Below are 25,350 nucleotides of genomic sequence, written 5' to 3'. Positions count from 1 at the left end.
TTAAAAAAATACGTTGAAATGCCTATAACAATTAAGATTAGTGTACTCAACCCCGTCGGGAGTCGGGTCATACTTCTCGTTAAAGCCTAAATATTGAAAAAGTCATTCACTGCTTGGAATTTTCATGGGTGAACTTATTTATAAGTTCGTCAAAGAATTGAGAGACTATTCATAAAATAAAAATAAAAATTGAGAGACTATTGGTGTATGTACCTAACCTTAATAGGCTTATAACGCCTGCCTATGTCAAAGTTCTTTAGGCCCAAACACAATCTAATATACAGTCAAAAGTCTTTCACTACTTGAGAAATTGTGAAGCATGCATGCTTGCTGAAGGACTCGTCTTCCAGAAGGTTGACGAGCTATCAGAATGAATTAGGATTAACAAGGGGCCCGACGGTTAGGCCCAAGGTCAGTACAAAGCCCAAGTCAAGTCGGATAACGGCTTTCTCACACTAGCTAGAAACGTCTCCTAATATTCACGGAAGGGAATATTCACACTTTACTGCATGTGTGATCGACCTCAACAACCTAATTTGATTCCCTTAACAAAAATCTAGCCAGAGGTCCCCAAAACCCTAACAAGGAAAGGCGGGAATGGCCAACCTATATTAAGATGGTTAGACCCTTCATCAGGTACGCAATCATTTTTTACACTTTTACTCTGTCAGTTTGCTTTTGTTCCCTACAACTTCTTATGTTCCTCTCTATCATCCGTTTTCTTGTGTCGTTCACTGCAGTTAATTATATTTTCAAGGGACATTGATGGAGATTACTACAAAATTGTATTAATGTGAAAAGAAAAGAGACGTGGGATCAAGGAAATGCATAATAGTTGTTACGTATGATTGATTCCAAGTGTTTCATACAGTTTAAGTGTAATCTTAATCGTGTTTATATAAACTTTTGGACACGTTCTCTTTATAAACTAAGTTTCAAATGTGAGTTTTAGTTGAGGCTTGTACCAATAATTCACTTAATATAATAATCGTGTTGGAACTTTGATAACCTTGTCACATATTTTGACAAGTCATGTTTGGATGAGCATGGTGTTAGTCAAAGCTAGCCATTATATCATCCAGCCATGGGATACGCCATTGAATCCACACACACTCCCCAACGAACGAGGACCAGGCACTATGAAAAGCAAAAGCTACGTCCAACGCTACCTTCCATGTGTACTTGGTCAATGCAGTACTGCATGTATATATTATAATTAAGTGCAAAACTCCAATCACCTAATGTCAACCATTTTTTTAAGGTAAATCAATATATCCGGAATAGCTAATCTCTTCAAAGGTCAATTGAAACGTGCATGCAAACAGAACAAAGAACTCCCCAGAAGTGGTCCTAATTCTAATAATTCTTTGAATTAACTTGTACTCTTCAAAATAAAAAAGGTTGGCACCGCCCGTGTGTTTGGTTTGAATAAAATGTAGAATAATATTCTACTTTTTTTAAAAATAAATTATATTTTATTCAAATTTTATCTCACAAAGTAAAACTTCGTATTTTGCGCAGTGAATTAGAATAATATTCTAATTCAAAAAAATTCAACACCCAAACGGACGATAATGCCCTCCCTAATCCCTTTTAAAAGATTTGACATTGGCAAGTTCCGATTCTACAACGGTTTGGTCTGCCTTGATCTCGAGAACGGTCAAGTATACATCTTTTATCCCAATACCGGAGAGGTCTCCACTCTTCCCGTAGCTCTGCTCCTTTCTCGTGGTGAATGTCTCCTTTTTTTCCGGTGAACATCGGGCATACTTAAATGGCAATCAATTATTTGGGTTGGATCCTTCGCCTAACAAGCGTATATAAGGTCCTCATTGTTCAAAAGGTTGAGTACCATAACATAATAAAGACTAAAGAGGTGGCTTTTCTGGATTTTCACCATGTTCCACCTCAACAAAAATTTAATTTTTTGATATTTTTGAAGGGGATTTATTTATTTATTTATTTTTTGCTAATGGTGCAGTTCATTTGATTTATGATGCTCGTGAAGATTAGAATAATTATGATGCTTAAAAAGACTATATAGGTCTTTTGATCCTTATGAATTTAATCCAGGAGGAAGTTGTCTAGCCATCCCTTTAATGTATATATATTTTTAATTCAATTTTAATGTCTTACACTAATGAATGGCTTTATTTTATTTATATTTTTTTAAAAAAAATTGGGTAAAAGATTAATAGTTTGGAGGCCTAAATAAAAAATGAGCGGTAGTTGAAAAAGTTTCTTTCTAAGTACATATTTTCTTTCTAAGTCTTTTCGCATTTTTTTACTTTTTCTTTTTTTTTTGGACAAATTTAGTATAAAAGGTTTTTTTGGGCCTTTATAAAATTGTGGCAAAATTGGGACACTGGGCGGGGGCTCACTCACCTACCTATTGAGCCCGCACTGGTTAGGCCACCGCCTTCACACTAAGGGGTTCTGATCTTTTTTTATTTTTTATTTTTTATTTTTTTTATTTTTATTTGGGCTTGGTACAAATAATTATAATAAAAATAAAAAAGTATAAGATATTTGGGAAATATGGGGAGTCGTCCTTTCAATATCATGCTCCGAGATATATATGCATACCGCCAATGTTTATGGTAATATCAAGAGGTCTTCCCATCAATCTCTGGATGCTACTACAGCAATGGAAATAAAATCAAGAGTGTCAAAAACTTGGGAAGCCTACCCAAAATTTTCTTTTGTTAGGCCAATAAGGAAAACATGATAGACTTTTAGCCCTAACTACAAATAATAACCTTAAAATTCTCTCAAAATCCTTGGGCCAATTTTAAAAACCCTAAAGGAATTTGTAACAGTTTTTTCTTTCCAACCCAATCTATTAAACTGACATATGTCCGGAGCACTTAGAGCGATCTTGAATCTTTTATGTGGCAAAAATTCTCATCTCCAATTTTTTTTTTTTTTTTTTTTTTTTTTTTTTTTTTTTTTTTTTTTTTTTTTATCCCCTGCAACCAGAAACTGGCTCAGTTCTTCCTTATTTATATGGGTGAAACCAATTGTCCGCATGAAATTGGATTTTGGTATCAGCTTTGGGAAGTAATTAAAAAATCATTTGCAAAAATAGGTGCTACAAGTTCAAATGATTAGTGTATAGAATAAAACTCTTTCAAACCATCTTACAATTTCCAAACAGAGCATAAGGTAGGTGTATATTCTTGGTATTTAACGCTCAACACCTACAATTTCCCTAGCACTTGAACTTTTAAGATTCACATGAACTACATGAAACCCATTGTCCCATTTTATCTCAATCACATGAACCCCATTTTTATATTTTATCTCAATCACACGAACCCCATTTTATCTCAATCATGTCAAAAGCTTTTCCCTTCAATACCTTATCCATCCCATCCCATCCCTTCTCCCAGGCACCCCACCCCCAACAGAAAAAGTAAAAACCTTATCCATCCATACAACCCACATTCAGATGCACAAATTATGCAGAAAAGTCACTGAACAAGTGGAAATTGGATGCACTAAAGCTAAACTTAAACTGAACATGGATGGACATCATATAAATAAGCTTAATTAGTACCTAATGATTTGGACTGCCACGCGCCTTGGGGGAGAGAGAGCCTCCTGCAGTAGACAATAAGTGCGACAGTGTAAACACCCTGCATTTTTTCTTGTGGAGCTGAGACCTTCAAATCAAGCACCACCACCTCCCAGTTTAACTAAAGTATCTACTGTCTTCTCTCTCCTACACATCAAGTCCATATCTTGCCAAAGAACATTCACATGACTTTGTTTCTTGTGAAAAGGATAAATTTCCTCCACTTTTTGCTTACAGTTGGATCTCCACCAACAACTGCCGCTCATTATCCACACAAACAAATTCATCTCCTACCATGTGATAATGCTTTGAAGGCTATTCACAGCTAGCAAAACAACTATTCATAAAGAAGCATATGTTTAAGCCATACTCTTTATCTCCAAAGTTAGCCATGAATCCGGTGATTCTCTTTGTCGTTTCATCTTTATTTATAAATTCCCTATATGCGGGAGTTGAGCCACCAAAAAATAACTCCCAGATCATTGTGATGGGTTTTGTTTATTGTGACATCTGCTCCAATAACAGCTTCTCCAGACACAGCTACTTCATACCAGGTGAAAAAAACTAATTTCAAGTTTGATTGGGTATATTATGTGTAATTCATTTGTAAAGATATGAAGTTCATATATTTCATGGTGCTGTCTGTCTTACCAGATGCAGAAGTTAGAATAGATTGCATGTTCAAAGCCATCTCCCGGAAAACCATAGAACAGATATCATTATCGGTGAACAGAACTACAAATAAGCATGGAGTTTACAAGTTGGAAATACCATCGGTTGATGGAATTACATGTGCAGAAGATTCTGAAGTCGTGTCTTCCTGCCAGGCAAGCTTAATACGGACTTCATCTTCTTCATGCAATATTCCTGGTTACAAAACCACATCAGATCAAATAGCAATTAAATCAAGACAAGCCAATCTCTGTATCTACAGCCTAAACGCATTGAATTTTAGACCATCCAAGATAAATGTCACCTTATGTGGAAAATAAATAGATGGCTTCTCAAGCTCTTTCCATGGTTCCTTCCCTATGTAAACAATCTTTGCCTTCAAAATATATCCTTCTGTCCTACTAGCACCATCGTGGCTCTTTTACATTCCCCATGTACACGGAATCCAAGAAACCCAATACCTTGGATACCTTTTCTCCTCGGAGCCCATCAATGAGATTAGTCTTTCATTTTCTTTACTGTATTATTTGTCTGGTTGTTTGGCTGTACAATGTTTGCAGAAAATATGCGTGTATAGTTTGGGTGCAAGAAGAAACCTGATTTGCCAATGTTTATAAGATTAGGTCCTTGTTGCAATGTATGGGTTGTATATTGAAGTATCTCTTGTCAATGACATTATGAAGGAATATTTAAGCAGCTTGAACAATTTCAGTAGTATACAAACTCACTCTGCGTGCATGGAACATGGCACCCTCAAATTGATGAAGCCTTGAGGAATTGGTCGGATCAACCGCCATGGCTCCCATCCAAAACCACAAGAACAATGAAATGCAGTAAGAAACGGAAACAAAAATACTAGTCTATAAGTATAGAACCCATACCCTACACAAATTGGGTGAGCATGTTCAAGATTCTGGTTAAGTTTTAAGATAAATGTGTAAATTGCAACAAATGGGCAAGATACAAATAAGTTGCACTCACCAAACAAATACAGCAATTTGGTATTTAGAAAGCACAAGTGAACAAACCAGGCATGTGCTTCGACAATAGAGCACATTCTTATAGATGAAATAAAAGATGCGATTACCAACAGCCAATTCTGCCCCCAAGTCCTGTTCAGCTGCTAAGATTATTCATCAGATATCTACAGAAGTATATGCCTTTCTTGAATTGTGAAGATGATAAGTTGCCAATCTTCTCCAAAATTAACCTATGAATCCCCATAATTTTGCAGTCACTTTCCTTTGCATATCTAAATTGATAATAAGGTCCTTCTGTGAAGGGTTTAAACATCCATTAAAACACTAGCCACACAACTTGCCCCCAAGTCTCTGTCCAGTTTCTCTGTCCCTGGATGTTCAAGTACTCAAATTACTCGTTCTCCAAGTGTGTGGACATCAATGCAATTGCTTTAAGATTTCTACCCAAATCCAATAGTCCCGCCTGACCGTGCCATCATTTCACTGCTCCATCCGTTAGCTCCAAGTAGAAGACCACCCTTGGCACTGTCATCAGGCTAGTGGACATGCTATTGTACTCCTGCTCTGCATCATAGCCTCATCAATTAACAGTACAGCACCATATCAAGCACACGGGATTTGGAGCTATGCGGCCAGAGTTTGATTATCTAGTTCAATGATAACAGTAGTCATCTCTCCTGCATCAAAGCGAGCTTTCCACAGTCAAGAGGTCATTAAAGAAATAGTAAGGATCTCCAGTATGGCAGCCTTAGGCCATCTCAATAAAGCAGTCAGAACAATTACTATCTTCTGCTAGTCAATAAAGGCAGGCAGAACAATGATGGGGTTGAAGAAGAACCGTCTCAATACTTGGAATGGCTAATAGACCAAAGCCACCAGCAAATTCTCCAGAAAACATGGTTCACAGGAAGCTTGCAACTTTCTTATGAGTCAAAGTTAACAGCCGCAAGCTCCTGCAATTAGAGACCGACGCAGAAAATTTAAAATTGAAGGGCAAAAAGGCTAATTGAAGATCAGTCTGCAGTGACATTAATATGAAGAATTTTAAAAAGTTATAGCGGATGCATATAGAGCTCTTCTTTAAGATCAGTTTCAGTGTCCCCGAAACAGAATTACTACAACAAGTGACTACTTTCTTCTAAGTTCAGAAGGAAACCTGCATGACTATGAGTACCTACCACCAAAACCCCACGTCCAAAGACAAAGCAAACAGTGCAGAGCCATTTCTCCTCCACACTATCGGAACCTATAGTTCTTCGCCACACTAGAAAAAGTCATATGGGCATGCACATGATCATCAAGTAGAAGGGACGGTCACATGCAATTCATGTGCCTTCTTCTGCAGTAGCAAGCAGCTACTAGTGTGCTCGTTACGAAGGTCTGATGTATTCCATGTTAGATTCTTTCTCATATGCAAGGTCAAGAAGATATGAGAATGATTACATAAAGAAAATAAAAAATTAAGCTAAAATTTTAACAAAATAAAAGTAAAGGAAAGGTAAATTGCACTTTTATCCACCCAAACTATCATCCCATTTGCACTTACTCCTCTAAGATACAACTTGAATTCATATACTACCAAAATGTTTTGAGTTGCCCCATAGTTAAATTTGGTCATTACTTTGAACGGGAAAAGTCGCATGTGCCAATCACGTACGCATCATCCATTTCTTCTACCAAAATTACCCTAGTTTGGATGTACAAAATAGGGAAATCGCCACTGATTAAAAATAACAAAAGAATCCATGGCCACCGGGGGTGTTGAGGATGAAAGGAGGAGAGCATGCATGGTATTTAGAGCATGTACTGGGGGAGTTGTGAGGTACCCGGACATGACAAGTGAGGAACAATGTCTTAATGTTAGAGTATGTCCGGAAATGCGTGTGGAGTATATTCTAAAGCATTATCAAAAGAAAAAACTTTGATGCATTTTGAAAACTGGATCTCAATCATTTTGGCAGAATTGCTATAAATATCTAATAATTCAGAAAGCGATTTTATCAAGAAAACCCAGGTGTAATGGCAAAATCACCAACAAAAATTACAAAATAATGTGAGCCACTCATACTAGAAACAGGGGAAGGTCCCCAAACATTAGAATGAACTAAATCAAAAGGGGCAGATGCAACAGACTCATTATTCTTAAATGGTAATGCTAGTTGTTTTCCAAGATGACAAGAGACACAATCAAAAGAGCTAGAACTAGTGGACACCGAACCTAATAAATCTCTAGAAGCTAATAATTGTACCCAAGACGCATATGCATGACCAAGACTCAAGTGGCAAAGCACAATGGATGGTGGTGGTGAAGAGGCATCAGTAGAAACTCTAGAGGTCGGAAGATGTAAGGATGAAAACTCGAACATTTGCCCAACTCTACGCCCGATCCCGAGCGTTTGGCTTATCCGAGGATCCTGTACATTAACACCAGAATAGTCAAAGACAAGTCTATAACCAGGTTCACACAGTTGACCAACAAAAGAGGTTAAAGGAAAGTTCTGGCACATGAAAAAGTGAAAAACTTTAGGAACAAAAAGTTCTGGCACAACTATGTGAATTAAAGATGAATGTGGTGGAGGTGTAGATGTGGTGAATGAGAATGTGTAGGGTGTCATGTGATTGTAGCAAGCGAAATCGAAAAGTCAAGAAGAAGATTTACCTAGCAAGACTAAGAGGATAGAGGAAGATGCATTACCAGAAAGTGATAAAACCCGATTGACTATTGCCTCTAAGTCAGCTATAGATAGGGTGAAATTCAATCCTGGGGCCTCGTCAAAGGTAGCAGTTGAAGATTGAGCACTCTTAGTATTGGCAACCGTTGTAGTGAGCGCATTAGATTTGGGGCAGCACCTACGATTTTCAATAGTGTCCTGGGCGTCTACAATAGAGACAATAATTGTTGTCGCGAGTTTTAAAAGGAGAGTGATGAGGACCTGACTTGTCAGATCGCTCTATTTGAAAAGATGAAGAATCAGAGGGTGAGACAGCCAATATTGTATGACTATGCTGAGAGCGTAGTCTATACAGTCGAGTCTCCTCTTGAACAAGTTCAAAGACGGCCTGTCCAAGGAAGAAAGAGGAGTGTGATGTAGAAGTTTCCCACGGATAGACTCGAAATCATCACTCAGGGCCATAAAAAATTGATAAAGTCGATCTTGATCTCTGCGAGCAGCATATAACTGAGCATCTTTAGGATCCTTCCAAGTTGGGTCCGAAAGAGAAAGCTGACCCCATAAGAATTGCATGCGAGTAAAGAAGTCATTGATAGTTTGTCCTGGTTCCTGCTTCAGATGATAGAGATCAAGCATAAGTTAGTACTCTCCATAACCATCAGTAGATGAGTAGCGGGAAGCAAGCATATCCCAAGCAGACTTAGAATCATCAAAATTGCCAAACATCGTCGAGATAGATGGAATGGTGGAGTTACGGAACCACATAAGGATTTGATGATGATTGCTCTCCCAATCAATGAGGCGAGTGCGAAAAGCTTCATCTAATTCAGTAGGGCTTTTAGTGGGCTTTTTGAGATCTCCTGTCATATAAAGCCAAAGATTACGACTTTCGAGAAAAATACGCATAGATTGGGCTCGAATAATGTAGTTTGTGCCATCCAATGTAACCTGAAGAGGATGAGAAAGCTCGTTTTGCGCCATTTATAGATGTCAAATGCAAAAACAGTCCAAAAAACGTCAACAAACAACCAACCATGGTGTACTGATGACGTGGTAGGAGTGTTGATGCGGTAAGTGACATGGATTGATTACATGTCAGATTTTGACGTGCCACTTAATCGATCGTTGATGTGATGCTAGGGCTTATGCGGCACACTATTTGGATGACATGTGGCACACAATGTGTGCAGAAAGCGTGTCGGCGCATGGATGACATGCGAAGCAGGAGCGGCGGCACGTCAGTGCATGACTAGAGCGGCAGAACTTTGATTTTGTGTGTTTGGGCACATTGCGACTATGATGCGATTAGTCTCGACAGCTCTAGAATGATCGGTGTCGGATCTTTTGATCAGCGCGGTCACCGATTCGATGGAACGATCGTGGCAGCACCAGGCTGCACAGGCAGAACCTTCGGGCAATGTGTGGATGATCAAACTGAGGTGTTGGTGGCAGCTCTAGATAGATTGTCTTTCGAGGATTAGATTGGTGTAGTCATCGGAAACAACACTTGGAAGAAGGCAGAGCTACTAGAACCGCCGGAAAGACTAGAGGCGTTGGGGAGAATGCCTGAAAAAGGGAGGGTAGGAAAAGTGATTTAAAACCTAGGCTCTGATAGCACGTATAGAATAGGACTGTATATTAAATCACACATAAAACTGTCCAAGAGGAGCCTATATATAGGACCGGCTAATCTAGCCGTAGATACATTAAACTAAAATAGGACGACAATGCAGCATGGGACATATAACCTAACAGAGTACATGATACATCACAGTGCAGGGCCAACTCTCCTTAGCATCCAGTAAAGTTTCCAATTACTGTTATTACTTAGTAAGCTAGAACTAGAGTTAGGTGCCAAAATCCATGAGAGCAAACATTCATTTCTTCAAAATCAACTCTTGACATGACCAACAACCAAGGATTCATGCAAATGAACGTTCAAAACCTGAAATTTCCCAAGATTCAAGCTCTAGACAATCGATTTAAACCCTTTCAAACATCACAACAGTAAATAAAACGATAGCAAGACAGACCCATCTAAAATAAGAGCTGAAAATTCAAACCCAGTACAATAAAGCAGTAAAATTTCTCCATATTGAAAAGGAAAAACAGTTAACAAAAGTGACCGTACGTTACCCATATTGAGCATTATGTACATAAACTCCGAGCTGGGTTTGTAGCCATTTTCAGCCTCTTCGCTTCGATTACCGCTCTCAGTCAATTACCCACTCAGCAGTCAGCACCCCCGTTTTCGAAGAGTTGTCGCAATCGAAACGACGACGTTTGAGTGAGCTAAGAGCCTAAGACCTTTTTCTTTGGGGGCGGGGGTTTCTTCTCGTGTTTCGTTTCTTATTCTTTTTGCCTTTCTTTTTCTTCGAGAACTGAGAGCCTTAATTGTAAAACCAGCTAACCAAACGGGAGTATTTAGTTCAACAGTTTTGACGTACCGTTGAAAAAATTACGATCATAATTTTAAAAAATATAGTTAAATATTTTGTAAATTCGGTCTTCATAATTGTGCGCTTTTTTCCCTTGTCTACCACATAAAAATTGGATTTTTTTTTCAAAGTTACACGCCCAATCGGTACACTTTGTTCGATTTTGTTTTACAACGTGCATTTGACTTGCAAAATCGTGGGCCAAACGCAGTTGATTATCTAGTTTCGTTTGGGATCAAACTGGTCATAAAAGGTTTAACAAGTTGATTGAAATCATGAATATGTAATTAATAATATTATCTTTTTATTTTTTTTTCTTTTTTTATTCTCTTTGATTTCATACTTTTATTTCTGTCTCATGGAAATGAAACAAAATGACACTATTCATGAGCAGAATGCCATTAGAATCAGATATTTAATTTTTGGCAACTGATACGTACGAAACCGTTTGAATAAAATCAAATGGAAAATAAAATTTATTAACAAGCTGATTGAAACCAAGCCAACATTCAGAACAAACTCTAAAACAAACGAACTTTTGTGATAGAAACTAAAGAGCACGTGTTTGTAATGATGCTCTTAATACATAAATGCATATATAAAATCTCAATTTGCTAATTAATTTGCTTTTGTTCCCAGCTCCCATATATATTCTTGGAGTAGAGCATGCATTAACGTCTACATCTGCATGAGTTCTTGGAAGATTTTCATGGCAGGGGCTGGCAAACCCAGAAGCACATTTATGCTCTTCCTCTCTTTCCCCTGAGAAGAGAACAAAACCACTTCCTTCTCAGGCAATGCCACCGGCCCTGACAGAACAGGCTCTCCCCATCCGAAGTCTGTGGTGTGGAAAGATAGCCTGGACCAAGTGGTGATCAAAAGGGTGGAAGCCAAAGATGGCCTAGCTCTTGTCACCTCAAAGTAATCTATGGCTGATCTCATATACTCGTCTGTAACCAGCTTAATCGCATCCTTAACTAGCCCCACTGCAAAAGATAGTGGCTTCTCCAGGAGTTCACCTGCTTGGCATATAGAATTCGTTAACACAATCCCATTGCCAAAGTACCCTTTTGGTAGTGGTGGGTTGAATTTAGGCCGTCCATCAACAGCAAACAGGAGCTTTGTCTGTTGATCAGGTAACAACTCCAGTGCTTGGGTTCTAGCTTTCCACACAAACGCCGAGAGGGCTTCAAATGTGCTGCACTTGTCATGAACCCTATTTTCCACCGCTTTCATCTTTAGTTGGTCTAGTTTTTCAGGGTCAAAACAGAAGGACTTGTAGAGCATTTCATTTCTGCAAAGGTCTGTACTGGTGCTGTGCTTGTGTTCAATCTCCGCAAATTCTTGGTGAAGATACTCTGTCTTAGGCGGGCTGCGGGCTGCAAGTGTGCTTCTGTCAAGGAATGGTGGGACAGCTAGCGGCAAGCCTCTGGCTGTTTCACCCCATGAGTTCACAAACTCCATAGCGCCAATGCCGTCAAACATACAATGATTCATGCACAACCCAAGAACAAATCCTCCACACTTGAACTTAGTCACCTGGAAGATGGCTAGAATTATTAGATCTTTACAATCATCCCCCAAGCTGTGCAAGGTCTCATGCATGAAGTTCAAAGAAAGAAATGAAAATGCTGTGTAATGAGATTTCGAATAGTTTGGTATTTTGCGTACCGATACTAGACTGCTCAATTTATGAAAATTGATCGATTATTACTTTTTCTAAAAACTTAAGCGTATAGAAAATGATTAATTTTAATTATTTAATTAATTTTCTAATCATCCCCATCAAGTTGAAATTGGAGGTGATCGGTGGAAATAAGATTCGAATTAAAGACATTTGCTACGATAACATATTAAATCATCACTCATTCTAAAAGTTTAAGTTGAAATTGTTGACTTAAATTAATATTTTAACAAAAATTTCACACCTGAAAGTGATTTCAAAGACACTGAAATATTTGGCCATCTTTGTTTAATGTCTTTTGTTTTTCTATTCTGATAACAAAAGTATTAACAAACCGAAAAACAAAAGGGTTAAATACATCACAGATACCTGTGGTAAAAGCCAAAATTAAACGGCTACCTCAGTTTCAAAAAGTATCATAGATGGTATGTCTCGTTAATGAAAATACTCACTTGATACTTCCGTCCATTTCTTTTACAGCCATCCGCATCACTCTTTTAAAATGATGACATTTGTCTTGGTTGCCAGATATTTAAGCCAGCTCAGAATATCATCCTACGTGACCATGTATCACAGGTGATATCTATACTTTTAATGTCATGTAGGATGCAAAAATAATAATAATAAAAAAAAAATCTCATTTTTTTTTTTAAATAAAAATAAAAATTTAAGAACAAAAAATTGGGAGTGGTCGGCCACCCCCATTACCAATACCCCTAATCTCCATGGGGTGGGCTTAGCCACCCTAGATCAGTTGGTTTGGGGTGGCTGAACCCACCCTCAGGTCAAACTAGGGTGGCCAAACCACCCCCAAAGCTCTTGGGTGTAGTTTTGTCCACCCCATTCTAGCCTCGGAGATGGTTGAACCACTCATTGGCTAGCCATAGGGGGTGGCTTGAACCACCCCTTGGCCAAAATGGGGTGGCCAACCACCCACAATTTTTAGTTTCCTAATTTTTTTTATCTAAAAAAAGAAAAAAGAAAAAAGTTGAGGTACCTTTTTATTGTTGTTTGCATCTTACGTGACATTAAAAACATAAGTATCACCTATGATATACAACAACATAATATGATAATCTGTTGGCTTAAATATGTGGCAATCAGGACAAGTATCACCATTTTAGGGGAAGTAACGTTGGCAGCCGTAAAAAAAGAATGGACAAAACCTAAACGGAAGTACTAAGTGAGTATTTTCATTAACGACAGGTAGTACTACTTAATTGTGATATTTTTTTAAACCGAGACAACTGTTTGATTTTGACCATTACCACATGTATCAATTTAAATATTTCACCCAAACAAAAATCACCCTCCAAAATACTTTAACGAACATACCCTTTAGCCATGGAAGGCCGCACTGTATGTGCTCCTGATGAAATATTTATCCTAGTTCTCTGTACTCGCTAACAAGAATGATTATCAAAAAATAAAATTTAGTAATGTTTTGAGAGATTTGCATACCTGGACTACTAGGGGAGGCATCTCTAATATGTTCTTTGCACCAGGAATGTCATAAACCAGCTTCCCGAGAGTCTCAGGGTCAGGCTTTGTTGTGTCTCCTATCTCTTTCATTGTACAGTTTGCTTCAGCCTCAACAAAAATAGCCCCCTCTCCAGTGCAATCCACAATGAGCTTACCCTCTGAGCTGATAGTCAATCGCCCAGCAAGCGGGTAATAGTGAACAAGAACCCTTTTCAAGGCATCCTTTATCACTTCCCCGGCCTTCTCATTTCCCATTTCATCTGACTTGAAGCAATAAATAGTACGAACGATCACTGCAATGTTCTGATCAAGGTTTGAGAGGAAATATAGACCCTTCTCTGTTTCCTTTGCAGGAGCAACCAAAGTTGGCTCTCCTTGCTTCACACTAAGCTGACGAACATTGCCATTAGAGCTCCCCATTGTAGCAGATACTTCAACCTCCACAACCTGAGTAGTCAAATTAGAATATCAAGATTAATTGGTAGAAAAAATTAAAAAGCGAAAGGAAGAGTACAAAATACTTCGATTGTGTGAAACAAACCATGTGAACAAGCTGAGAGTGTTTAGCTGAAAGGGAATGCTCAGAACTCAGTATAAGAAAACCCAGTTACCAAAAACTGATAATTCAGGAACACAATTTATTAGATGAGTCTGATTCTTTCTGTCTTTCAATGGCAGGCCACTGCGATTTAGAAGATATATATGGAAAGTGACCGACCCAAGTTCAATAATTGTGTCATTTTGTTAAGAAATTGAACACGATGTGTGAAAGGGACGGGTGGTTGTGCTTGCTGTACGTGGTGCATGTCAGAAACGCTTTGGCAGATGATTTTGAATTGCACAACTAATCTTTGTTTCTTGGACATAGTCTTCTTCAGACTGAGTTTTTTGTGATGTGGGTGGGGTAGGCCACTAGCAATGGGACCTAACACACCAGACAAAGGAAATCTGTAGTCAGAGAGAGGAAGAGTGGGGGGGGGGGGCTTAATTATTTGGTGGGGGTTGGCATCCCAATTCTGCTTACTTGATTCCTTGGATTTTATTATTGTTTGCTTTTTCTCCACCATGATCTCACTGTTCAGCTAGAGTTGTATGCTTTTATGTTAGTAACCGAATCGATGATTCATCATCTGTGTCATGTTACGTGTTTAGGTTGCTTTTTTACTGGGTCAATACAGAGTTCCAACGGCAACATTTAACTTGTGAGGTTGCTTAGAAGTTAGAAGATTCCCTCCAAACAAAGTCCATTCGCATGAAAGAAAACCAAACTCATGGGAGAGCTGAAACTTCCATTATCTATCCTTCTAAACAATTAAAACATGCTTTGTTAATTAGCACGTAGGACTCTCACACCAGCTGACGAGAAGAAGAAGAAGAAGAAAGAAGCAGTACCTGGTTTCAACTTTCAATAGAAATCAAATGCTAATATAAATGTTAAAAGGGGGATTCATTATTGGCTTTCATTGTAATTGGAGTTATTTATAAACGCCATTCTCACTTAATACGTTTGGATTTGTAGTTTCAAAACGTGCAATTTAAAAAATATTAATTTGAAAAACGAAGTGGACTGTTTGGCCTTTAAAATTACAGTTTGATCTTTAAAACGCACTTCCTTGAATGGGATTTGAAAGCGTAAATTCTTACACATTTTCAAACCACATTTTTTTAAGAAACGCACTCCTATATAAAAAAATGGCATTGCAACAAGATTAGTTTGCTGTAACTATCTATCTATTATTATATCAGGTTGTTCGTTATGGTTTGATTAAAGTAGAGCAAAAAAGCAACGAGAGACTCCAGACTCAAAGACGATAGTTAATTAGTTTTAGAGAGTATACCTGTTTTTTTAAGGAAAAAAAAAATAAAAACAAAAAGACAGGTAAGCAACTTGAGCAAGAAGACAAGTTTTCGTATACCAAACTCGTTCCTGCTGTCCTCATTAAACCACTATTAGATCAACAAATCCGAAACTTGAGTGGCTGAACTTTATTTATTATTTTTTTAATATTAAATCAACAAGAGATCCACTTGTACAACCCAATCTCTTTTTTTTTTTTTCTTTTTTTTTTTTTTCCTTCTTTTTTTCTTTTTTGAGTCATAAATGATCGGACTTATGTTGACCGTAGATAAAGATCTTCACGAGAATATATATATATATCGAACAATTAACTTTTCTTGTTTTTTAATTTTTGGAACGGATATTATTATACTAAAAGCAGCTTCCCATTACCATCAAGGTAATATGGCTCAAAAAAATAAAAAGGATAATATGAAACTTACACTAAACTCATATACCACGAGCCATGGTTGTTTGGGCAGCATTTGTGGCTTGGAAAAGTAAGGGGTAGAGAACAGTTAAAGGTGTGTTTGATTTAGCAGGTTAAAAAAAAAAAAGAGATTTCAAAACGGAGTTAATGAAAATAGATTTTTAAAAATGTAGTTATGCATTTAATAAAATTGCAGTTTAACTTTTAAAATCGTGATTTGACTTTTAAAATTGTGTTTTTTTAAAAACCTAAATCACACACTGGCACACACTTCCTCGAAATAGTAGATGGAAAGTAAAATTTATGAAAATACAAAATGATTTCCTTTTTATAAATTCTCAATTCTTTTGGTCATAAGGATATGACGCTTTGGTGGCTTTTATTCTATTGTCAAATGGCAAATCATCATTTGTCTTAAAAGTTTAAACTGGTAAGAATTTCTGAATTTAATCATTTAATTAATATTTCAACATCAAAGTCTTTCAATACGATTATGGACAGCTACACATGGATGTAAAAATGGAAGAATTGTATCGTACTTATATAGGTTGATCAAACCCATTGGTAAAGATGTCCCAGCTCTCGTGCTCATGCTTGTAATATGACACTCTCCCGAGTTACTCAAATAGCAAAGGGGGTGACAAAGTGACCTCACAAAATCATGCCTGGCCACACTTGCTCAAACAAGCAACTCCTTCTTCTTGATAATCTTCCCTGCTAATCCAAAACTCAGGTGCATCCTGCATGTGTAACCACCATATTCAACTTTTCTCAGATGAGTTCACTTTACCAGCCAGTAAAGTGAGATATAAGAGATCATACAAATTGCATGACTGACATGATGGTGATGCTAAACTTGACCTTAAAGCTAGAGAGAGAGATGGCATGTACCTTCATAATTCCTGCAAGGACTGCACCTCCTAGATACACCATATGCTTTCTTCGTGGTGGATCCTCAATCCGCAATCGCAGTTTCTATTCACCGTAACAAATATAAAGAACAAATAAAAAAATATTGAACTTGATGGAATTCTTTCTAGTCCTCCTATAAGTTACATCCAGATGGCTATGATTTATTTGACAGCTCTGACAGCTTCTAAAATGATTAGGGAAGGACAACAGGAAAGCTTTTAAAATTTAAGTGCCAAGTGAAGGTCTCCAGAAATTGAATAAATGGGAGCACTGGATGAGCCAATTGGGGGGGGGAGAACAACTTCATACAAGTAAAACACCCCATACACTATTACTGGCTCCCCCAAGTTTGATCTCTAGTTACACCATTGAGTATGAGGGAACTGTATTTCCTGATTCATTCTTTTTGTTCCGTTAGATGACTATATATCAGACAATTTCATGTGACAAACTTAAAATAGCATAGTCAGTGGTATAAAATGAAATGTGTCACTGAATTCCACAGACAACAGAAACATCAACAATATAACAATTAAGGAAAACTTTACTTAACCCACCTGAACTTTCATCGCTTTTACAATCTCCCTCCTCCTCAAAGTTCAAAAACTCTCAATTTAATATATCAAACTTTCAATTTTTTATAATCTCACTCCTCCGTTAGGATTTTTTGTTAAATCTTAACGAATGACGTGGAAATTACCAAAATACTCATCTATTTTTATTTTTTTTTAAAAAAATTTAATTGTAATTTAAGGGTAATTTTGTAATTTCATAAATTTTATTGGTATATAAGGGTCATTTCACCATTTGACCGTCTAATTTAATCTAAATCCTAACGGAAGGGGTGAGATTGCAAAAAATTAAAAGTTGGATACACTAAATTGAGAGCTTTTTAACTTTGAGAAGAGATTGCAAAAGCAAAGAAAATTCAGGGAAGTTAAGTAATGTTTTCACTAACAATTAATATTTGTACTCAGAGTGTTCCTGTATATGTGGAAGATGGTACCTTCGTGTCTTTTGTGGTGTCTATGGCGGAAAATGAATGACAGAAGTTTTGAGGACTGTGAGAGGATATTGAAGGAAATTAAGTCTTTATTTTTCAATATTTTGTATTTTTGGACAGCTGCTTTTGTTTCTCTTTTGATGATTTCCTTGTTCTTTTTTTCTCATTCTAGCTAGGTGTTTTCTCTTATATACTTCCTACGTACTTGGAGGCACCTTACTGTTTAATGATATTTCGATTACTTATATATATATAAAAATAATAATAATAATAATAATAATTTTCTCCAAACTAACCCACTAAACCCAACTGCAGTCTAACCAAGAAGAAAAAAGGAGTATATGTTTGTTTCTCCTTGTAATCTATAACACACAAAACTCAGAACTTACCTTCAACCCATCTTTGTTCCCCTTCAGAACAACGTCGAGATAACGATCCAATATTTCTTTCTCCAAACTGAAAGAAAATTAAAATCAGAACTTCAACAATATATACTTCTAAGAAACTCCAACAAAAGCACGGTCATACCAAATGATGTGCTCATGGGATAAGAAAGGCCATACTAAGCCCCAGATTATGAAATCTTCATGAATTTCCCAGACTCAAACTTCGAGAAAAACTAGGAACACGTTGTTCTATATGTAACAGTGAAGGCAGATTGATATTCATACAACATACTATATCTTAGTATCATCAAATTGGCAGTCACCAACTGAATTTTTTAGGCATCTTTGAATCACATGTTCCAGAAAACTACACCTTGTTTGGTTGAGTGTTAAATACTCTTTTATCTGTTTAAAGACTAAAAAACACTTTTCAGTGTTTTGTTACCAAGCGGATTTTCAAAATAGAAAACACTGTTCAACCTTGGCCCCCACTACTAACACATTTTTCAAGGAAAAACACTTTCCAAACATTTTTTCAAAACACTTTTTAGACAACTTCCCACAGGAATATTTTGAAAACATGTGGTTATATTTTCAGGTGCAAAGGCTGACATTGTTATTTATTAAGAAAAAATGGAGGCCGCCTCTTCACCCCCTCTGCACCTCCCTGTTGTCCAACCTGCAAAGGAGAGGGGGTGGAGACCCAGCCCCTTCGCGACTGGCTGGGGGGGGAGGTTTCCCTTCTCCAGTGAAAGAGTGGCAGCTGCCATCCACACGTCCACTAGTTATAAAAAAAAAATAAAAAATAAAAAATAAAAAATAAAAACAAAAAAAAAAAAAACAACAAACAAACAAACAAATTGAAAAACACTTCTCAGTTTGCTTTTCAGATTACTAAACAATTTTCTTATGTGGACCCCATAGACAACACTTTCAGATGTGGCCCCCACCGAAAACACTTCTCAAAACTTAACCAAAAACACTCTTACTAATTGACCAACACAATAAGAACTCCCACCTTATTTTTGTTTTAAATTATATTGATAATCAAACATCATGTAATTGGAGTGTTCTCTGATATTTTAAGATCTTTGAACGATAGGCAATTGGTCCTCACAAATCCTCAACTAGTACGTATGTCAATAAATCGTCAATATATGCAACTGAACCATCTTAACCATGGTCCAACAGAAATGAAAATATCTTCTGGAGTGTGAGACAGGAATCTAACATGAAATCTTAATGAATGCTAAGTAATCAATATAACAGAAACTAAGATACCAATGCGGAACATAATGGGTAAGGAAAAAACACTTTATATAAGAGGAAAGTAGGCCAAATGGGTTTACGGTATTACCGACTAGGTAATCCAGGATACATGGTGCTCCCTCCACTTAAGACTATATGCTGGTAAAGCTGCAAACGATAATTTAACAACAATTCAGAACCACATGACAGGGAGTTCACATTCAAAGCAAAACAAAGAGTATATATGACAATGTTATGCCCCTAAGTTTACCACGACCTGCCCCGGAAGCTGCAGTAGATAGATTTAATCATCAATCTTAAAAAAGGCTCAGATGACTATCCTAACCATTATGGGATCAATATCTTGGCTAAGATATTTATATGCAGCTATAGAGAATCTAAATTGTGGTTTCTGGACCAGAAAACACAAGCAATGCCAAAGGACCTACAGGAGATGGAATCATTGGAATGGAACTTCAAAGTGGGAATTGTCACCTCCAAGAAAAGGTGGGAGAGTGTATATATCTATTTCAAAGGCAACCAATTGGTGAATGGAACCAAATTAAAATGCATGGATATGTCAAAGCCATAGTATGTGCAAACTTATTAGAAGAAAGCCAGAAAGAAATGAAAACTTTTGGAAACTTATAAATATATATATATTTTTTTTTCAAAAAAAAAAAATGAAGGAAGAACAAAAAATAGCAAACCCAGTAAGTGTACAAGTTTGATGTGAGAAAGTAAGAGCTTCCTTCAAATATAAATATCTTCTATCAACCTTATCAACCTCCAAGCATAGAAGTTTCACTTAGAAGACAAATTTTAATCCTCATCATACCTATCAAAGATATGATCAATTCTTTACGTTAGAAACATGTAAAAAGATTATGTCTTAGAAATAATATTAGTACCATCATTCGATTGTCAATATCCATTTCCTGAATGCAGCGAAATACCATATCTGCCATCCCATCACCTTCGACATCGATCAGTTCCTGCAAGAAGAAAGCAGTGCACCTGTGAACTTTGACCTATTAAAGAATTGTTACAACTGCATTGCCTCGTAGTCCTACCATGTAATACCAGGAAAAGCTGAAAAAACCAGTACAGTAGGAGCTAAACGAGAACTGCTCTAAAAGAGATTATTAACAATCAAAGTGGATCAAATATCACAGTGCAGTTCAGTTGACATCAATTTACAAAGTACATAATCAGTACCTACCAATCAGCTGCATAACATCTGACAATTTTCATGTTACAAACTACCAGTTCTTAGATTATACATTTATCGCACAGAAAAACTTGGAGAGATGGAAAACAAAAGGAAAAAGAAAGTACAGGCTTACTGGAGTGAAAAGAGCCTCAGGAGCCTGGAAACGTTCAGTACCAACTTTAATGACCCTTCCATCTGGCAGCTGATGAATATAACAGCATAAATTAATTTCACATTTGAATATATAAAAAGAAAAGTAGCTGGTATCATATTCAGAGTGAAACACATATAACGACATATATATATAAGGAGATGAAGGATGTGCAGCTTGGGATACCCCTAATTATGCTTCTTCAGTCAAGCCATGCCGAGAGGAATTGCATCTTTGAACATTTATATAGAAATGACCATATGGAGATCTAGTAGAAACTAAGAAAATGAACTCACAGTATAATTCTTAACAAGGATGGTGGTCTCAAGCCCCAGTTGATATTCTCTCTTGTAATCATAACTGTAAGAAAACAGATATAACACTACATGGCAATGCATCATGTTTGACCAAATCAGAATATAGCACGAGATTGTTTGTTCACCTTATATAGCAGAGCTTCTCTTTAATTTGCCTAACAGTCTCAAAATCCGCGGTCCTATTCATTGCATACCTTCAGCAAAGAAAGTAGTATTTTCCTATTAAAATGGAAGTTTGAATTGAGGAACAAAAACCAGTGTCAATAATATTGACCTTACTGATAAATCAATAAAGAATTGGGCCTCACCCTCTCCGTGATAGCAAATCAACCAGATATGATGTTATATGTCGGCCAGCTACATTCATTCGCTTTGTAAGATGAGGGAAAGAGTAGCCGTCAACAACCGGAACCTGGACAGAAATCAAGTGAAATACACCAAAATAAACCTTCAAAGATATGGTATATAATAATGCCCATAACTCTTTGCCACCATCTTCTTTAAGCCAAGTCCTGGATTTTCAGTGGTAACTACTGATCCAATATTTAAAATAACCCAGAATATATTAATTAATATATAGCTAGAGACCATATACTGATTACTGAGTCTCTAGTGAAAATAGCTACTTAAAGAGTATAAAGTGATGGGAAGAGTATGTATAAAAGTGGATCATAATTTATTGTAAAAGAGGTTCTTGAGCAATTTACCACATGCGTGACACCATCACCAGAGTCAATAACTAATCCCGTCAGCAAACCTGTGAGGAAGTCAAGGAAATACAGAAGCACATGACTTAAAAATGGTGGGAAGAGTATGTATAAAATGGGTAGTAATAGTAGCATTAACACGGAGTGTTTCTAGCAAAAACATGACAAAGTCATCATGGTGGGGTTTGCTGTTTTTGTCTATTTTCTCCAAGGACATTAAGAAGAAAGGGAAATCAACAAATATAGATACTTTTAACCTTCAATCATCTTTATAAGCACCTTGAGCATACAATGTTAAAACAGCTTGGATTTGGATGAAGACACCAGCAAAGTTGTATTTCTCAAACATGGTCTCAACCTGCAAATCAAGTCAAGCGCCAATAATGAAATGTCAATATTGATTCAGAGTATTAATCATGATAGAGATAAGTTAAACAAAGGAAATTATTTTTGAAAATAAAAGAATCACAAACCATTTTTTCACGGTTCTTTGAAGGATTTAGAGGTGGGTCTGTAAGTAAAATCTTACATTCCGTTGGATCAATCTGTTGATAGATTTTGGAACAAACTCAGTAATGATCTGGTGAAAGCGTCTCATAAAAGAACAAATCACCTCTATAACATAGATTGCCACAGCAATCAGAACCTCTTGAAACTTACTTTCAATTCACTGAAAAATGTGTGGTCCCACACATGACCCATATCTTCCCAGTTTTGAATGATACCATTACTGACAGGATAAGATATATCCAGTTGATGCCGCAAGTCTGCGCAAGCACCTCCAACAACAATATCCTAAATGAATAAGAAAAAAAAGAACAGCCTATCAGAATTAAGAATTAAGCATAGCCCATAAATTATATGCCATGTACTTAACAACTACAAAGCATGTGCAGTGAACATGAATATAAAAAATCATAATGAGCATACTAACCCCTTAACACAAGACATAGATTTGGCTCCACGTCAACAACAGTTAAGAAATAGTGATGAGAGATGTAGAAAACATTGGAATGTAATATGCGTTTGTGGGCATATATAGCTAAGCAAAGCATTTATAATAACAAGAAACAAGCAGCTGAGAAGAAGATATGTAGATTTTCATAAATAATAGCTTCAGAAAAAATGTTTGCATTACAATGCATTGCATAATAAATCTTCCTTGCTTTCTGAAAACAGAAATGCAATTATTTTCCTAAATAAAAAACAAAGTTACCGTTATCTCTTGTTCCACAAGTGATTCTTCATACCGAAGCATAGGCCTCCCCACCACACAAGGGAATACGGAGGTAGGGAAATTCTCTCCAGCAAAGCCACACTTGACATACTGCATCAAGTAACTAGTTTCACAAAAAAAGAACTAACCAAAGGTAGCTAAATCAATTTGTCATTGTGTTTTATCGTCACACAGGAATTGAATTTTCCTAGAGTTTCACAAAATTCTACACACACGCACGCACACATCATTGAGAAGCAGGCCATTCAAAAATAAATGAGAGCCATAATGACAAGATATAACAAAATGGATCAGGATGCTCATTTTTTAGGATAACTCTATGATCGAGTTATTAAAATCCAAGCCATCAGTTAAATTAAATAGCTCAAAAATTGCCATCTATTAATAAGATACAAGGATAAAAGAATTGTCTCTTTTAGTAACAGGTGTTTTCAAAACCAAATACACATTTTTCACCTTTATATTACATCAAAACACTTTTCAAGCCATTTTTAAAAAAATAAATAAATAAATAAAATCTAAGACCATTATCGGACATACTCTGGATTCTCCAGAATGGTAAATGCTGAGACGGTAAAATCTGAACTATTTAATAAAAAAATAAAATAAAATAAAAAATGGAGAGGATCTTCAGAACTTCATCATGGACATAATCTAGAAGATCCTAACCCTAACAACACAGAGAAGTCCACTACAAACTCATACTGGAAATACTCGTCCTTAGCTAATCGCATACTGATCTCAAATTCTCCTTTATCAATTACAATCCAAATTAATTCAAGTGCTCGATGCACGAGCAGCAATGTGTATAATTCGGTTGGTCGAGCAAAATAAATGAAGGTTAGGCTTAAGACGCTAATTAAGAAACGGAAAATTTGATAGAGAGAGGTACCCCTGTGCCATTGTCGCAGACGACGACGTTTCTGTTGTCCATATTGGAGAGTGGAGCGCCCCTGCTACTGTGTCGGAGCTGCTTTCCTCGTCTAATAACGCCTCATTTCTTGAACCAGCGTTGCGTGCAGATGCAGAGAAGGAACAGTGTGAATCTGTTTTCCGTTGTAGTGAATTCTATAAAAGCATTTGTAGCGACGACTATTGTCAAAAAAAAAAAATTGTAGCGACGACTATTTGGATTATTAAATCGAAATATATACAAGCTCGTTGGGAGAGATTAAATAGACGTTATGCAAGCTCCTGTTACTGCGACTTGTTAGGTTGTTGTGGCGAGTAGAACCGCCACATTGCCTCATGTGACTTTTTTTTTTTATTCAACGCGGAGGAAAGGTTCGTTTGAGTTTGCGATTTTAAAATAGTGATTTTAAAATGTGCGATTTGAAAAAAGTGATTTTTAAAAACGCAGTTAAGCGTTTGGCAAAACCACAGTTTGGCCTTTAAAATCGCAGGTTAACCTTTTAAAATACTGCGTTTTCAAAAAAATATCTCATTGCCTGCGATTTGAATAAGCACTTTTCTGCATTTTCAAATCGTAATTTTTTAAAAACGCAGTTTCCAAACGGTTTATTTTTAGCAATTTAGTTTAAAATCGCATTTTTTCTCTACGAAATTACAATTCTAAACGCACCCGAATAAAATGAAAATTGCAAAAGAATAAAACATAACCAACCCAAACAACGGTCCATAACCAACAAAAAAAGGGCGTTGAAACAAAGCAACAAAATAATTAGTGAAAATGAGTCAAATAAATGATCCGGCCTATAACGAGAACCAAAACGACCACAAAAGACTACAACCAAAGAGCTTCAAAATATACCATCCTTCTGAAATCCTTACGAGGAACACAACATAACGGGCACCGAAAAAGGCCGAATCGAAGTCATAGACAAACAACCAAACCAAAGCAAACAAGACCAGAAAACCACAGCCATAAAGAAAAATTCTCCATCCAAAAAAGAAATAACAACACAGCGGAGAGACAAAATCCCATAAAAATATAAAATAAAACAACAAAAAAACGGACGATTGACTTTGACCGCTTAAATGCCTCATATTTCAAGAGTTTCAACAAACTCAGACTAATAAAGTGATATGTATCATTTTAAACAGATGAGACTTATTATATTGGGTTTGAGAAATTTTCTCCAACCTGATTTGGATGAAATGAAATTTATGACCTTAAAATTAATAGTAAATAAAAATTTAAGCTCTCGATTCAAAATCATGTTTAACATAATTCTTATATTAACTACATAATATGCCAAAAAAAAATCATACATTTCGTTTCCCAAAACCAGTCCCACAAAAGGATTGCCCCTTTTACAATAACTAGTCAACATTTTGCTCCCACTTAAAGCCAATATATCCCAAATGTTGTTCACCAAAAATAAATCACACAAGTTCATTTGACAATTACGAGTCATTTACAAAATATAAAAATCACATGATA

The 25,350-nt window shown here is 36.6% G+C and overlaps 3 protein-coding genes and 1 long non-coding RNA gene across 8 annotated transcripts; 1 reads left to right on the top strand and 3 right to left on the bottom strand.

The window, feature by feature from the left end:
* Positions 1-3,089: 3,089 nt before the first annotated feature.
* LOC133860056 (uncharacterized) lies at positions 3,090-10,425 on the bottom strand. 5 transcript variants are annotated; one of them, XR_009898852.1, is made up of 6 exons: positions 10,038-10,425; positions 8,850-9,467; positions 7,925-8,761; positions 6,408-7,643; positions 4,978-6,182; positions 3,090-4,845 (listed from the first exon to the last, which is right to left on the bottom strand). It is a non-coding gene; the product is annotated as an uncharacterized LOC133860056 (long non-coding RNA). The 5 variants fall into 5 exon arrangements; XR_009898849.1 differs by having other exon boundaries at positions 7,925-9,467; positions 10,033-10,425; XR_009898848.1 differs by having other exon boundaries at positions 7,925-9,467.
* On the top strand, positions 3,933-4,767 carry LOC133860055 (uncharacterized). Its single transcript, XM_062295692.1, has 2 exons — positions 3,933-4,131; positions 4,232-4,767. Exons 1-2 carry the CDS (start codon positions 3,933-3,935, stop codon positions 4,567-4,569), a joined length of 537 nt encoding a protein of 178 aa, XP_062151676.1. The 3' UTR covers positions 4,570-4,767.
* A 361-nt stretch (positions 10,426-10,786) lies between the features above and the next one.
* Positions 10,787-14,342, bottom strand: LOC133860054 (omega-hydroxypalmitate O-feruloyl transferase-like). The gene is made up of 3 exons (XM_062295691.1): positions 14,047-14,342; positions 13,485-13,952; positions 10,787-11,878 (listed from the first exon to the last, which is right to left on the bottom strand). The coding sequence occupies exons 1-3, from the start codon at positions 14,047-14,049 to the stop codon at positions 11,018-11,020; spliced, it is 1,332 nt and encodes a 443-aa protein (XP_062151675.1). The 5' UTR covers positions 14,050-14,342; the 3' UTR covers positions 10,787-11,017.
* A 1,838-nt stretch (positions 14,343-16,180) lies between these two features.
* On the bottom strand, positions 16,181-23,989 carry LOC133860052 (actin-related protein 2). Its single transcript, XM_062295688.1, has 15 exons — positions 23,839-23,989; positions 22,926-23,036; positions 22,370-22,504; positions 22,183-22,254; positions 21,989-22,067; positions 21,710-21,759; positions 21,311-21,414; positions 21,128-21,196; positions 20,982-21,045; positions 20,668-20,736; positions 20,233-20,316; positions 19,431-19,489; positions 18,077-18,143; positions 16,664-16,747; positions 16,181-16,512 (listed from the first exon to the last, which is right to left on the bottom strand). The coding sequence occupies exons 1-15, from the start codon at positions 23,878-23,880 to the stop codon at positions 16,432-16,434; spliced, it is 1,170 nt and encodes a 389-aa protein (XP_062151672.1). The 5' UTR covers positions 23,881-23,989; the 3' UTR covers positions 16,181-16,431.
* Between the last annotated feature and the right edge of the window lie 1,361 nt (positions 23,990-25,350).

The sequence above is a fragment of the Alnus glutinosa genome, chromosome 2, assembly GCF_958979055.1.
Source record: "Alnus glutinosa chromosome 2, dhAlnGlut1.1, whole genome shotgun sequence".
In the NCBI taxonomy this organism is placed as follows: domain Eukaryota; kingdom Viridiplantae; phylum Streptophyta; class Magnoliopsida; order Fagales; family Betulaceae; genus Alnus; species Alnus glutinosa.
Note: the sequence above shows the minus strand (reverse complement) of the source record. Positions and strands in the feature narration are given on the sequence as shown.

Coding starts and splice junctions, on each gene's coding strand:
- LOC133860055 (XM_062295692.1), top strand. CDS start 3,933: ATGTTTAAGCCATACTCTTTATCTCCAAAGTTAGCCATGAATCCGGTG. Junction 4,132..4,231: donor ACACAGCTACTTCATACCAG/GTGAAAAAAACT, acceptor CTGTCTTACCAG/ATGCAGAAGTTAGAATAGAT.
- LOC133860054 (XM_062295691.1), bottom strand. Junction 11,879..13,484: donor TGCCTCCCCTAGTAGTCCAG/GTATGCAAATCT, acceptor GCCATCTTCCAG/GTGACTAAGTTCAAGTGTGG.
- LOC133860052 (XM_062295688.1), bottom strand. CDS start 23,880: ATGGACAACAGAAACGTCGTCGTCTGCGACAATGGCACAGGG. Junction 22,255..22,369: donor CATTTTTCAGTGAATTGAAA/GTAAGTTTCAAG, acceptor ATCTATCAACAG/ATTGATCCAACGGAATGTAA. Junction 19,490..20,232: donor ATATTGACAATCGAATGATG/GTACTAATATTA, acceptor TATCGTTTGCAG/CTTTACCAGCATATAGTCTT.